Here is a 14,804-nt window from a genome sequence, read left to right on the forward strand (position 1 = left end):
GCTATTTTGAATGAGCATTATCTTAATTTGTTACTCAAAAAAGCATCTTGCTGTCTCAAAAGTATAATTTGAAAACTTTTGCCCAATTACTATTGTCAATATATTTTAAATGATATCACTATAACCCCTCTGTGGGCCTTTTACCCCAAGTGTGTTTTGGGGTTTTATTTTACAATTATTTTAGGTGAGGGAGCCTTTTATCTTAATTTTTTGTTTATACACAGATTATGTTGTTTCATCAATATTTAATAAAAAGAAATATATTTTTTCAGTCTTGATACACATTGTGACCAGGATAAAAAAAATAAAAAATAATAATAATAATAAATAAATTTCCTTAAAATGTGCCTTTAGCCCCATTGTACCCAATGTACAATATAATTTTTACTAGTTAAAATGCTAATTTTTGATATCAGCAATAGAACTAGGCCTATTACTTGATATCAGTAATTAGGTTTGCACTAGTAAATGTTTTTAATTATTGATATAAAAACTTATGACATTAGTCAAATACCCATTTTTGATATCAAAAATTGTATTTCAACTATTAAATTTTTTATTTTTGATATCTCTAACTGTATTTTCACAAGTAGAATTTCACAATGATCTGTCATTCATTCCTGTTCAAACGCAATTACAGATGTCTATGGTTTCTTTCTCACTAGTTGAAATTCCCATTTCGCATATCAGCAATACTTACTAGTAAAAATGACCATGTTTGATATCAATAATAACATAGTTACTAGTGCAAATGTCTATTTCTGATATCAGCAATTGAATTACAGCTGAAAATGCTGATTTTTGCTATATGTAAATGTATTTCAACATGTTAGATTTGGTATTTCAGATATCTGGAAATGGATTTCAGATATAAATAGACTGAAGAGTTATTAAAAATATCTTAAAAGGCTTTCTTACTGGTTACAATAACATTATAGATGTCTGAAATAAGCATTACCAGTAGTGAAAAACAAATTACCCATTTCAAAAATGTGCATTTTTGGTTGAGTTGTAAATTGTAGTTGTAATTCAATTGTTGATATTAAGAATGGACATTTGAACTAGTAACAATGTAATTATCGACATAAAAATGATCATTTTTACTAGACAGTAGTACATTGTTGATATGTGAAACTGGAAACTAGTGAGAATGTAATCATGTCTGTAATTGTGTTTTGAACAGGAGAGAATGATATTGTTTACTAGTTATTAGTAATAACTAGTTTAATATCAAGAATGGGTATTGCCATGAGTAATGACGTCATTTTCAATATCAAAATTTAAATGAATAGTTCTCCCTAAAAATGAAAATTTTCTCATCATTTAGACCCTCATGTCATCCCAGATTTGTATGACTTTCTATTCTGCAGAACACAAATGAAGATTTTTAGAAGAATATTTCAGCTCTGTAGGTCCATACAATGCAAGTAAATGGTGAACAAAATTTTGAAACTCCAAAAAGCAAATAAAGGTAACAAAAAGTAATCCATAAGATTACTTTTCAACAGTCTCCTTGGCGATCATGATTTCAAGCTTGATTACACATCCTAGCGCCATCTAGCGCTCTGCGCATGCGTCAAGCACTAGGAAGTGTAATCGAGCCTGAAATCATGATCATACCTAGAGACTGCAATGGCAAGATTTACAGTGAAAAACAAGATATTTTTGGTCTGTTCTCACCCAAAACCGATTGGATTGCTTCAGAAGACATTTGCTGCGTCTGATTATCCATACTTCTCTACTGTATAGTATGCCAAAAACAGTATGTCAATGGAGTAGTATGTCCAAATCCACAGTATTCATGAAGCAGTAAGCGAGAAATACCTGGATTACCTACTATTTCTGGCGAGATTTTGAAGTGCAGATCGACTGGACACTTAACTATCCCATAATCCCTCGGAAGGGGTTCCTTGTGCTTAAATGGTCATTGTTTAACAAAATCAAAGCAGATAGTTTTTGTGGTTGTTTTTATTACATCATATATTCGGGTCACGAGACGATGCCAACATCCCCGGCAGGGGCGCATTAACGCACAGGCTTTTATGGGCTGAAGCTCAGGGGCCTACAAAGTCTCACGGGGCCCAGCTCGTGGCTATGGGACCCATATTCCCCTATACATGTTTGCGGGAGTAGCATGTTTAACCACTTTCAGCGGGAGACACGGTTGTTGACATGGTGATAGTGCACAACTATTAAAGGCGTCTGTGTAGTGCTTGTTCAATGCACAGCAGTCGTCCCCCCCCAATGGGCCCAGAGGTACCTTAAAGTACCCCTGATGAAGTATGTCCGAAATCTATTCATACTACTCGCAAGCATACCCAAAAGAACGTAGTTTTGCTGCAGATAATTATGTCATTCATCAAATACAGTACATACTGTGACAGTACGCATTTTCCGATGCAGCAATCGATTAAACCACTGGAGTCATATAGATTACTTTTATGCTGCCTTTATGTGCTTTTTAGAGTTTCAAAGTTTTGGCCACCATTCACTTGCATTGTATGGACCAACAGAGCTGAGATATTCTAAAAATCTTCGTTTGTGTTCTGCAATTGATAGAAAGTCATACACTTCTAGGATGGCATGAGTGCAAGTAAATGATGAGAGAATTTTCAGTTTTGGGTGAACTATAACGTTTTTACTTGTGCAACCTTAATTTTGCTGATAACAAGAATTAGCATTTAACTAAAGAGAATTATATTGTGGTTATCTATAATTCATATCCTGCACATGCTTAAATTTCAAAAGCTAGGAGCTCTAAAACAGTCAAACTGGATGGGCAAACATAAAACCACACCCTGCTGTATCCGCCCATGTGTGAAAAGAACACGTGAACGTGCCGCGCGTGCACAGCGCGACTGATGTATCCATGAAGTCGTTACTACAAAGATGGCGGATTTCCTGCCCTCCCGGACTGCTATAGTTTGTATTCCCAACTGTCTCCTCTCGAGCAGCGAAATTGACCAAATCAGAAAGTCTAAGGAGATCGACAAAAGCCTGTCTCGGGAGAAGACGTATGCGAAGAAACTGGTGAAGATATTGTTGTTAGGAGCGGGCGAAAGTGGCAAGTCAACTTTCCTCAAACAAATGCGCATAATTCATGGGCAGGACTTCGACCAGCAGGCCAAAGAAGAGTTCCGGTGTACAATCTACAGCAATGTTATCAAAGGTACCACACGAAACTGACAGGTTAATTGTTTAAAGCGAATGATCGACTATTTTAGCGGCAGGTGGAAGTGTTTACCGATGTTCTTGCGTGAAAAGTAACTTTCGTCAACTTTCGATTCCTCTGCCAAGCGCATAAACGACGCGGAGGCCAGTGTTTTTAATGTTGAGATTTATCGAGTAACACTTATTAATGTTTATATAAGATATTGGTGCTAAATAAATGGACATGACTGCTTTGAAAGCCATTATATATGTAGCCTGTATTCAACCCACACAAAAAAATCATTTCAATAAAACTGACACCGATAGAGAAAGTACATGAGAAAGTACAGCGCCCACTTACACCGACCAGCCACAACATTAAAACCACCTGCCTAATACTGTGTAGGTTCAGACGGGCTGGTTTGAGTATTTCTGTAACTGCTTAAACGTCTGGGCTTTTCACGCACAACAGTCTCTAGAGTTTACTCTGAATGGTGCCAAAAAAACAAAAACAAACAACAACAACAAAAAAACATCCTGTGAGCAACAGTTCTGCAGATGGAAATACCTTGTTGATGAGAGATGTCAACAGAAAATGGCTAAACTGGTTTGAATTGACAGAGTCTACGGTAACTCAGATAATCACTCTGTACAATTGTGGTGAGAAGAATATCATCTCAGAATGCTATTCTGAAATGCAGGTTGGCGCTCTTTTGGCGGCACGAGGGGGACCTACACAATATTAGGCAGGTGTTTTAATGTTGTGGTGGGTTCAGCCATCTGGACGTATTATTCGTTTTATGAAATTTTTCTGATACGTGTTCTGATATGTTTCATGATCATTTCAGTAGCCTAAAATGAATTTAACTAGATTGCTGCTTGACAGGGTCTACATTTATGTAGTAATCTTATCAGAGAATTAAAGCTTGAATTCCTTGTTAGAATTGAATGATATCTTATGGTCTGTTTAGGTATCCGGGTGTTGGTGGATGCACGTGAGAAACTGCACATCCCTTGGGGAGACCCTGAAAATCAGGTTCATGGGGAGACTGTGATGGCCTTTGACACCCGCTCATCCCTGATGGCCAAAGGGATGGTGGAGACCAAAGTCTTCCTGAACTACCAGCCCTCCATCAGTGCCTTGTGGCAAGACAGTGGTATTCAGACTGCTTACGACAGACGAAGAGAGTTTCAACTGGTAAAATATTTTGCACTCATTCTGTTTTCACATTTAATATCAAACCTGATAATTATTTTGTATGCTTTGAATTTCAGTTAGCCTGATTGTTCTGAAGTGTGGCTATAGAACCTTTTCAGCTTTTTTCACAGGATTTGTGTGATTGTGGGGGCAGTGATCTTGAAGGAATGTTGATCTGTTGTTAAACAACTTGGTATTGTGAAGCATAGCAGATAAGTAGGGAACAGCCATGAATCGTTTTCAGTAAAGCCAGAACAGCAGATTATGTTCTGTACTTACATACTCAAAGTAGGTCTCCAATCAGGTGCAATGCCACCTACACTACATTCCATACACTAAGATAAGTACCGGTAGCAATCATGGTGAAATGCCTACTTATGTATTTTTCATACATTTGAATGAAATTTAGTTGCCATTTTTGATCTTATTGGAATAATGCTCATTCAGTCTGCAGGCTTTAAGAATTTGTGCTTTCTTTCTCAGGGATCACGTCTGTGAATATTTTGAATGTAGCATGAACAATGGTCTGAGATTAAAATTGAGCACAGTTAAAAAAGTGACCTGTAAGTCATGACAATGAGGTGTTTGTCTGTGCATGAGCTTAGTTTGCATTTCAGTTATGAAGATGAGATCATCCATATTCGGGGTAGAACACACATGACTGAGATTAGGGTTTAGCTCAAATTAGCTCAATGCCAAAACAGCGTCGACCCGTGGAGGCATGGACTCTACGAGACCTCTGAAGGTGTCCTGTGGTATCTGGCCCCAAAACATTAGCAGCAGATCCTTCAAGTCCTGTAAGTTGCGTGGTGGAGCCACCGTGGATCGGACTTGTTGGCCTTGTTAGGAGATGATCAACATTATTCACTTAACCTGTGAGTGGTAAATGTATTGGCTCATCAGTGTATACAGAATATTAATATATTTCTGTAAAAAGGCAATTACAGTGTTGTGACATTTATAGTGAGAATGTGAAATTTTACATATAAAGTACTCATCAGTTTATCGAACTATTTGTATGTATAATCATAAGACACCTGCAGATAGAGTCCAAACATCAGAAAATGTTCAGTCTAAACAAGTTTTCATCCTGTTTATATTGGGAAATGAACTTGCATTATGGACTTTAAAGTTTTTGCGTGACCACACACTTAGTAAAAATTCTGTGTATTCAAATGCAATCCAGAAATAACACTAGGTACATAATGTAGAAGGGTTGGAACTCCGGAGAACATGTAATATATTTCATTTTTCACATAAATAGGGGAACAAAATGTCATTACGGATGTGACATCTCTTTGTTACGGACGATACGGTTGTGAAAGCTACACTTACATGATGAGGGAAGACCACCCAGAAAGGCTTTAAAACCTCCAGACTGTGATATCAAGGCTGCATGATTGATTTTAATAAAACAAGATATGGCCTTGCACAAATACTAAGCTGCAAAAGGCTTCATTTTAAAATATATAGCATTCACCACTTCAGACAACACTACGCGTGCCAGTGGAGCCCTCTAGTGGGTATGTGTGGAACACACTGAGCAGCGCAGCAAGATCAGATGATCCAACGTTTATCATAATACAACTCAAATTGCAAAGTTTGTCAAAATGATCCCTTTCCAAATGCAGGCTATAAATGCACTAGTATGAAACAAGTCACAGATCAAAGCAATATTCAGCAATCTATCTGAATTATCATGATAAAGAACAGTGGAGGTTTGTGATTAATTCCATAATAATGTCTGTAACTGTCATGTCCCTAATGCATTTGTTCATTTTAAGTCAACATAAGTTAGCTTTGTACAAAAAGTATCAACTTATTTTAATCAATATTTTTGTAAGTGATATAAAATTGACCTTTAAAACATAACGGCATGACGCAGTACTGAAACGCAGGAACATCATAAATGTGGCTCTTATAAAGTAAAAAAGAAGTGCTGTTAGGATAAAGTGTGTATATCTTCAGATAATTTCTTTCTGGAAAGTAATTATTGTTAATATAAAGTGAAAATAGAGTCCTTTGACACCTCTTGTGTAAACATAAAATATGGCTGTTTGAAAATTTTGTTTTAGAAATGGTGCATCCCTCATAAGAAGTGGATAAACAATGCAATTTCCTAAAAAATCTATTATCCATTAAGTAAACAATTTAAAAGGGTTTTGTTCCTTTGCTTAATATCTTTTCCATGGTTGACATTTCTTTTAATTGCCCAGTAGTTTCTTAACCTTGCATTGCTATGCATTCTCAAGCTTTTATTTTGGTGGAAAATTGCAGGAAGACTTTTAAGTTTCTGTACATAGTTGACAAACAGCTATGTGCTCCTCATTCCAAACATGCTTAAGTGTCCTCATCTCCTCTTTAGTCCAAAAGAGCCCCGTGTCATGTAGTTACTTTAGATTTGTTTAGTAACGTGGTGGCGAGATATATTTGGAATTACACAAATGTGCAATTAGAGTAAATCTGGAGTGATTTAAATATAACACGGTCAGTGTACGTTAGCGATCCGCACAAACCTAAGCGGACTCTGAGCACATCTGTTTAAAAAACCCTCTGAGACAGCTGAAAACACCATATCATGAGCCTCATGCGTGATACACTACAAACAGAAAAGAGAAGAGAACATACAGTTAAAGTCAGAAGTTTACATACACTTAGGTTGTAGGCATTAAAACTAATTTTTTAACCACTCCACAGATGTCAAATTAGCAAACTATAGTTTTGGCAAGTCATTGAGGACATCTACTTTGTGCATGACACAAGTAATTTTTCCAACAATTGTTTACAGACATATTGTTTCACTTTTTTTTTTTTCTCCCCTTTTCTCCCCAATCTGGCATGCCAAATTACCAATGCGCTCTAAATCCTCGTGGTGGTGTAGTGACTCGCCTCAGTCCGGGTGGCGAAGGACGAATCTCAGTTGCCTCCACGTCTGAGACAGTCAATTTGCGTATCTTATTACGTGGCTTGTTGAGTGCGTTACCGTGGACACCTAGCGCGTGTGGAGGCTTCACACTATTCTCTGCGGCATACATGCGCATCTCACCACGCTCTCCACCGAGAGCGAGAACCACATTATAGTGACCACAAGGAGGTTAACCCAACGTGACTCTACCCACCCTAGCTATCTGGCCAAATGGCTGCTTAGGAAGCCTGACTGTAGTCACTCAGCACTCCCTTTATTCAAAGATCTTCACTTTTAATTGACACAATTCCAGTGGGTCAGAAGTTCACATATGCTAAGTGAACTGTGCCTTTAAGCAGATTGGAAAATTCCAGAAAATGATGTCAAGCATTTAGGTAATTAGCCAATTAGGCTAATTGGAGTCAATTGGAGGTGTACCTGTGGATGTATTTTAAGACCTACCTTCAAACTCGGTGCCTCTTTGCTTAACATCATGGAAAAAACAAAAGAAATCAGCCAAGACCTCAGAAAAAAAAAATTGTGGACCTCCACAAGTCTAGCTCATCCTTGGGAGCAATTTCCAAATGAATGAAGGTACCACGTTCATCTGTACAAACAATAGTGCACAAGTATAAACACCATGGGACCATGCAGCCATCATACCGCTCAGGAAGGAGACACATTCTGTCTCCAAGAGATGAACGTAGCTTGGTGCGAAAAGTGTAAATCAATCCCAGAACAACAGCAAAGGACCTTATGAAGATGCTGGAGGAAACAGGTAGACCGGTATCTATATCCACGGAAAATTAGTCCTATATCAACCTTAAAGGCTGCTCAGCAAGGAAGAGGCCAATGCTCCAGAACTGCCATAAAAAAGCCAGACTACAGTTTGCAAGTGTACACGGGGACAAAGATCGTACTTTTTGGAGAAAGGTCCTCTGGTCTGATGAAACTAAAATTGAACTGTTTGACCATAATGACCATCGTTATGTTTGGAGAAAAAAGGGTGAGGCTTGTAAGCTGAAGAACACCCTCCCAACCATGAAGCATGGAAGTGGCAGCATCATGTTGTGGGGGTGCTTTGCTGCAAGAGGGACTAGTGCACTTCACAAAATAGATGGCATCATGGGGAAGGAAAATTATGCGGATATATTGAAGCAACATCTCAAGACATCAGCCAGGAAGTTAAAGCTTGGTCGCAAATGGGTCTTCCAAATGGACAGTGACCCCAAGCATACGTCCAAAATTGTGGCAAAATGGCTTAAAGACAACAAAGTCAAGGTATTGGAGTTACATCACAAAGCATGGTGATCTGAAAAAAGGGGCAGATCTGAAAAAGCATGTGCGAGCAAGGAGGCCTACAAACCTGACTCAGTTACACCAGTTCTGTCTGGAGGAATGGGCCAAAATTCCAGAAACTTATTGTGAGAAGCTTGTGGAAGGCTACCCAAAAAGTTTGACCCAAGTTAAACAATTTAAAGGCAATGCTACCAAATACTAACAAAGTGTATGTAAACTTCTGACCCACTGGGAATGTGATGAAAGAAATAAAAGCTGAAATAGTGATCCTAACTGACCTAAGACAGAATGTTTTCTACAATTTAATATCAGGAATTGTGAAAAACTGAGTTTAAATGTATTTGGCTAATGTGTATGTAAACTTCTGACTTCAGCTGTACGACATGTGACTACGTATTTCGGAGTGTGCTTGAAAGTGAAACAGATTGGTCAGTAGCAAACTTCTGAAGAGGGCCTGATAGGTCAGTTGAGGTGAAAATGGACTTCTAAACGCTTGTGATTTGGTCTGTCATCCATAGACACAGCCCATAATTAGAATGAACAACAATTTGCAATTTTACCTGGCTGCTAATTTTGACGTTCTAGCTCTAAAATGGCAGACAGTTTTGCTTAATTAACCCTTAGAGGCAGAAACTGTTACTGCGGTTAAAATACGATTAATTGTACAGGCCTACTCACGAACAAGGGCTAGAGTAAACTAGCCATTTAGTTTATCATTACAATGTCTGCCTGGGTCTGGCAAATCTTTTGTGGTCATAACCATAAGGACATTTTTTCTTTTTTGTGCAAGGTATTTTTTTGTGTATGGTAACTTTGGTAACTATATATCTAATGTGTTATTTATTTTTATGTTTTTTTACCCTAAATGGACAGGATTGTATAAAGCATGAGGAAAGTGGAGGGAGAAATAAGGGAATTAGGTGAACATGAACAAGCCCTGCTCAACAACTCAGACACTAGACACCTAATTCTGATTGTGTTTTATCTTTTTTTCTCTATAGGGTGAATCTGTGAAATATTTCCTGGACAATGTGGACAAACTTGGACAACCGGTAACTAAAATGAATGTTTAGGATCCTTTCATTATAAAATAACTGTGTACTTGCTGGTGATTGACCGATACCAAATCTAGAGAGCAGGGAGGCTGATAAAATGCCAGTAAATACATAATACACACTGTGAACACTAATAAGTTAGCAGAAATAAAAAAATTGAGGCAATCAGTTACATCAATTTTTTAAGTTAATAGAACTTACAGATTTGTATTCTGTACTACACATGCATGTTAATTGCTTTTAATTTAAATAGAGTAAGCCAACTCATACATTGTAATAGCACTGAACTTTACATTTTAACCCCTTGGCTGAACTTAAAATTACCATGCAAGCTCAACTTAAATACTTCAAGTAGAGGGAATCTAACAAGCTAGTACTAGCTAGATTTAGCTATTACAGAGAATGCTAGCATGCTGAATGCATGCTAATTGGAAATACTGTGCTTTGATTAGGAAAGCGATTGCTCAACGTATAGCAATATACTGTTGAACAATCTTTAATAGTACCTGTCCTCAACTTAAGCTCAAGCTCCACCTTCACCATAATGATAACTCCCAAAAACTTTAACATAACAGAAACTCTTCTAAATAACATAACAAAACATTAAACACTAACAAGTATCCCCCTTTACATTCATCTTGCACAAAGACACATTATATAACACTTAATTATAACATTTACTCTCCCTGTGGAGTGCCATGCAAAGCTCGCTGGGAAATAGAAATCCCCTGCCCAGTTTCGGTTAAATTTAAGTCCTGTAAATTTAAAGAGACAAGTTCATTAAACTCAAAACAGTAAAACAATTCAGGTTACTTAAAATGTGTCAGTTTCGTGAACTCGAAAGAAGTTCTAATACTCATTAAGGTTAATTTATTTGAACCAATTTGTATGATTAAATTTTTCCCTATTCAAAACAATTAATTATTTTAAGCATTAGGATTTACAGTGCATTTTAATGACAGCAAAAGAGATGTACCCAAAAATGCCAAAATGAAATGTTTTTTTTTTCATTCAATGAGGTGATTGTGGTCTAATTTTTGTGTCCATTTAAACTGAAGGACTACTTGCCTAGCCAAAAGGATATACTTCTGGCACGGAAACCAACCAAGGGTATCCATGAGTACGACTTTGAGATAAAAAATGTCCCTTTCAAGATGGTGGATGTGGGAGGGCAGCGGTCGGAGCGCAAGCGATGGTTTGAGTGCTTTGATTCTGTGACCTCCATCCTCTTCCTAGTCTCCTCCAGTGAGTTCGATCAGGTTCTCATGGAAGATCGGCAAACGAACAGGCTCACGGAGTCGCTTAACATCTTCGAGACGATCGCCAACAACTGCGTTTTCGCCAACGTCTCCATCATTCTCTTTCTGAATAAGACAGACTTGCTGGAAGAAAAAGTTCAGGTTGTGAACATCAAGGACTACTTCCCTGAGTTCACAGGGGAGCCCAACAATCTGCAGGATGTGCAAAAGTTCCTGGTGGACTGCTTCCGTAACAAGCGCCGGGAACAGCAGCAAAAGCCCCTTTACTATCACTTCACCACTGCCATTAACACAGAGAACATTCGCCTTGTCTTCCGTGATGTCAAAGACACCATCTTACACGACAACCTTAAACAGCTTATGTTACAATGAAAGGCCCCAGATGACCTTTTAAGAACATTCCATTTTAATTAGGTTTTTACGTTATTTAATACAAAGTGGTTCAATACATGTTGTGGTTGAAGTAAAATGGATAGGAGAATTATGCAGTCTTCAAAATTATTGCATAATATTACCTTCATATATATGCCAGGGGGCAACTGTTTTAAGCTTGTTGTAGCCATATCAAATACTGTATGTTAAAGAATGGTCCTCAGTTATTCACCAAAATGCTGTAATCGTGGTGATTTACTGTTTGTGAGTGCATATTTTGTATAGAACAGTCAACACTCCTGTAACGCATAGGCTTGGCACCCTGTTTTGGTGAAGCTTTTCAGAAAGAAACCGAGAACACTCAGGGCTTTAAATATTTAATTCAAACAGCTCTTCTGCACCAGCGAGCAGTTTTGTATGGGGTTAATTAGTTGTTTATTTAAGACCCCAGTATTTTGTTTTATTTTTTATTTTTTTTGTCTTCCCCACAGTCAAAATGCCCTTTTCGTTATAAGGTACTTTTGCATGAAGTACGTATATTTGTCATTTATATGAAAAGGGAAAGTAGATTTTGATGTTTGCCTTTTGAGCCTGTATATCTAGTTTTCCAACATTTTTAAAATCATGCTTCTGTTCAAAGACAGTTTTTTTTTTTTTAAATCCATTTTTATCTTACACCACGAAAACTGTTCTAAGGTGTTTTAAATATGCATTGCTGGATGTCAAGTAAAGATGTAGAGTTTTTCCAAAACCATTTGACTAACTGTAAATATTGAGCAGTTTTTTTCTCTCCTAAATTCTCTTATTTTTGTATTTTTGGTCGTGTGTCTTTGCTCCTGTATAGGTTGAAGTGGACTGCTTTAGCTCAGGGTTTTATACATTTACTGTTAAAGTTGTCCATTTCACTTTATAGGCCAAATAAGTCGCCTTTGTTTGTCTTAAATATCTTTATACAGGACACTTTCATTTGAGATCTAGCACAACTGGTTTGATTTTAGGCAAATTGAAATATGTTGATGGGGAGGAGACCAAGTCTTAATGTAATCTTAATTAAAAGAAGCACTGTAATCTGACTGTTGTATAGTTAATTGAATTTAGCTGATTGCTTGCGTTAAGGTCTTCGTGTATAAAATCTGTAAAAAAAAAAAAAAAAAAAACATTTGCTCATATAATGCTGTGTATCTTTTGTCATGGCTATAATCACTTGCTTTTTGTATAGTATGTTTTCATTGGTTTGTTTTATTTTTTGTTGATCACTTTGTGTAATTCTGTCTATTAAATCTGATTATTTTACCAGAATGCCTTTTTTATTACTATTCTTTTCCAGTGAAAAGTGACAAAGATATTGAACCAATGTGGCTGATGTTTTTAAAAATATATATTATGGTGTTTCACCACTATGGAACACTGTACCAGATTTTACTTCATTTAAAAATCATGATACATTTCTGGGCTTGTGTGTATGATGTTCTTGCAAGGATTATTTTGTAGCACATTTGTTTGTTACAGGCAGGGTTGGGGAGTAACGGAATACATGTAACGTGATTACGTATTTAAAATACAAAATATAAGTAATTGTATTCCACTACAGTTACAGTTTTAATCATTGGTAATTAGAATACAGTTACATTCAAAAAGTATTTTGATAATTGAAGAGATTACTTTGCAATTTATTGTCATTTGTTTCATTTAATATTTAGTCCTTTCAGATGGAAAACATTTATACATATAAATGATGTGATCCAAAGTGCATTTGAACAGCGGTGAAACACTTTCTTATGATGTGTTACATTCATACGAGCAGACAGAGAAGTAAGTTTGAAGTAAGTTTGGAGCAGAAGAAATAGAAATAAACCTTGTGTAAATTGTCAGCTTTACCCTAAGCTAAAATGCTTTTTCTAGCCATTTTACATGCACATGTTACCAGGCACGATCATATTTTTTTATCAAGAAAATTCAAGTTGGATCATAATTTCTTTTTTTCTGGTAAGACCTTTGATATTAGGGCAAAAATCATATTCTTGATCATTTTTTTATTGTTTTCCTGTAAAAATATCTAAAAATCCTTAAAACAAGATCAATTTGATTGATCTTGTTTTAGAAACAACACTGCATAAGATATTTATGTTTTTCAGAGAATGTATTTTTAACATGTGTATTTCGTCTTACTGTACTGGCATTGTTTTTGTAGTCAAAACAAGTGAAAAAAATCTACCAGTGCTGAAGAAGTAATCCAAAGTATGTATAATACGTTACTGACCTTCAGTAATCTAACAGAATACATTACAAATTACATTTTACAGCATGTAATCTGTAGTGAAATACATTTCAAAAGTAACCCTCCCAATGACCCTGTTTACAGGATCCTTTTATTGCATTATGTTGGGTAAAATACATTTAATGTGAATCATTAGGTGTAAATTCATGAAGGGAACACACACCTGACTTTAATCAGTGGACCGAGAACCTGGGTGAATATGTTGACACGATTAAAGCTATCTTTCTGCGCAAATTAATTTACTGTATGAGATCTCGACGAATTTTAAGTCAAACTTTATTGTCATTCAGTTATTGGTATAGATACGGGAACGAAATGGTTTTGCCAAATTAACAAGCAAGTTAAGTAAAATTGACCGTGTGGCATCCCAATATGCACAGAACACAAGGGACATACCGGTAATACAGTACAAGCCACCAACAGTACAGTACAGTGTGTCAGTAAACAAAGCACATGAGGAGACACTATATGGAGGGAACTCCGTGCCTAAACCAAGCGTCCGACAGAATGTCTTGTGCTTTGAGCCTGTACACAGCGGGTGACCCACGTGAGGACCTGACTTTATGTCAACATCTTGAAATTAGCTGTTCTTTAAAGACTATAAATGGACAATACAGGCACTAGATGTTGATATTTTAAACAATACTCGCCCAGCTGGGAACTTGAGAGCGCTTTGGAGGCGCAGTGTTTTTTCAGCTGAGACTCTTTGGTTGCTATGATACTGAATATCCACGGAAGTAATGTGTAGCTAATTTCGCAGATAGTTTGTGTTATCAACAAATAAGAGTACTTGCTCTGGATGAAGGGAAGGCTGAAGCATTATTTTTCATATTAATATTGTGGTAGTCCGGGGATGTCATCTGGTACAGACATGAATACTCACAGACCAGTAAACTTCTCCATTGTTGTTCAGTCGTTGTACAAGTAGGATGTGAAGGTTGGTCGGGTTGGTATTTGTCCCGCCCCTCCTCCACTGTGATTGGACGGCTGGGTAAAAAGTGACGGTGACCAGTGCTGCGTTTTACCCACTGGTGTGATTCGACCGCAAGCACGAGGCTGCAGCCCAAGTGCTGTAGGTAATCACAGCAGTGCTGATTTAGGGCCATATAGCACAATTGCGAGTGTGATATTGCTTATATACAACAGTTCAATGAACAAGTACATTTAAAAAAATTAGCAAAAACTGAGTACGGTCATAAAAAACGCATTAGTGCATGGAACAACTTTCTTACGAGACGAATCAGAATCTGCCGTTGCTAGTTCAAACCAAATTATGCGTCCAAGCCTT

General features: G+C 37.1%; 1 protein-coding gene across 1 annotated transcript; it reads left to right on the forward strand.

Annotated features, from left to right (window-relative positions):
- The first annotated feature begins 2,851 nt into the window (after positions 1-2,851).
- Positions 2,852-12,531, forward strand: LOC127423674 (guanine nucleotide-binding protein subunit alpha-13-like). Its single transcript, XM_051668190.1, has 4 exons — positions 2,852-3,169; positions 4,122-4,348; positions 9,554-9,604; positions 10,666-12,531. The coding sequence occupies exons 1-4, from the start codon at positions 2,890-2,892 to the stop codon at positions 11,236-11,238; spliced, it is 1,131 nt and encodes a 376-aa protein (XP_051524150.1). The 5' UTR covers positions 2,852-2,889; the 3' UTR covers positions 11,239-12,531.
- The last annotated feature ends 2,273 nt before the right edge of the window (positions 12,532-14,804 follow it).

This window comes from Myxocyprinus asiaticus, chromosome 32, assembly GCF_019703515.2.
Source record: "Myxocyprinus asiaticus isolate MX2 ecotype Aquarium Trade chromosome 32, UBuf_Myxa_2, whole genome shotgun sequence".
Taxonomy (NCBI): domain Eukaryota; kingdom Metazoa; phylum Chordata; class Actinopteri; order Cypriniformes; family Catostomidae; genus Myxocyprinus; species Myxocyprinus asiaticus.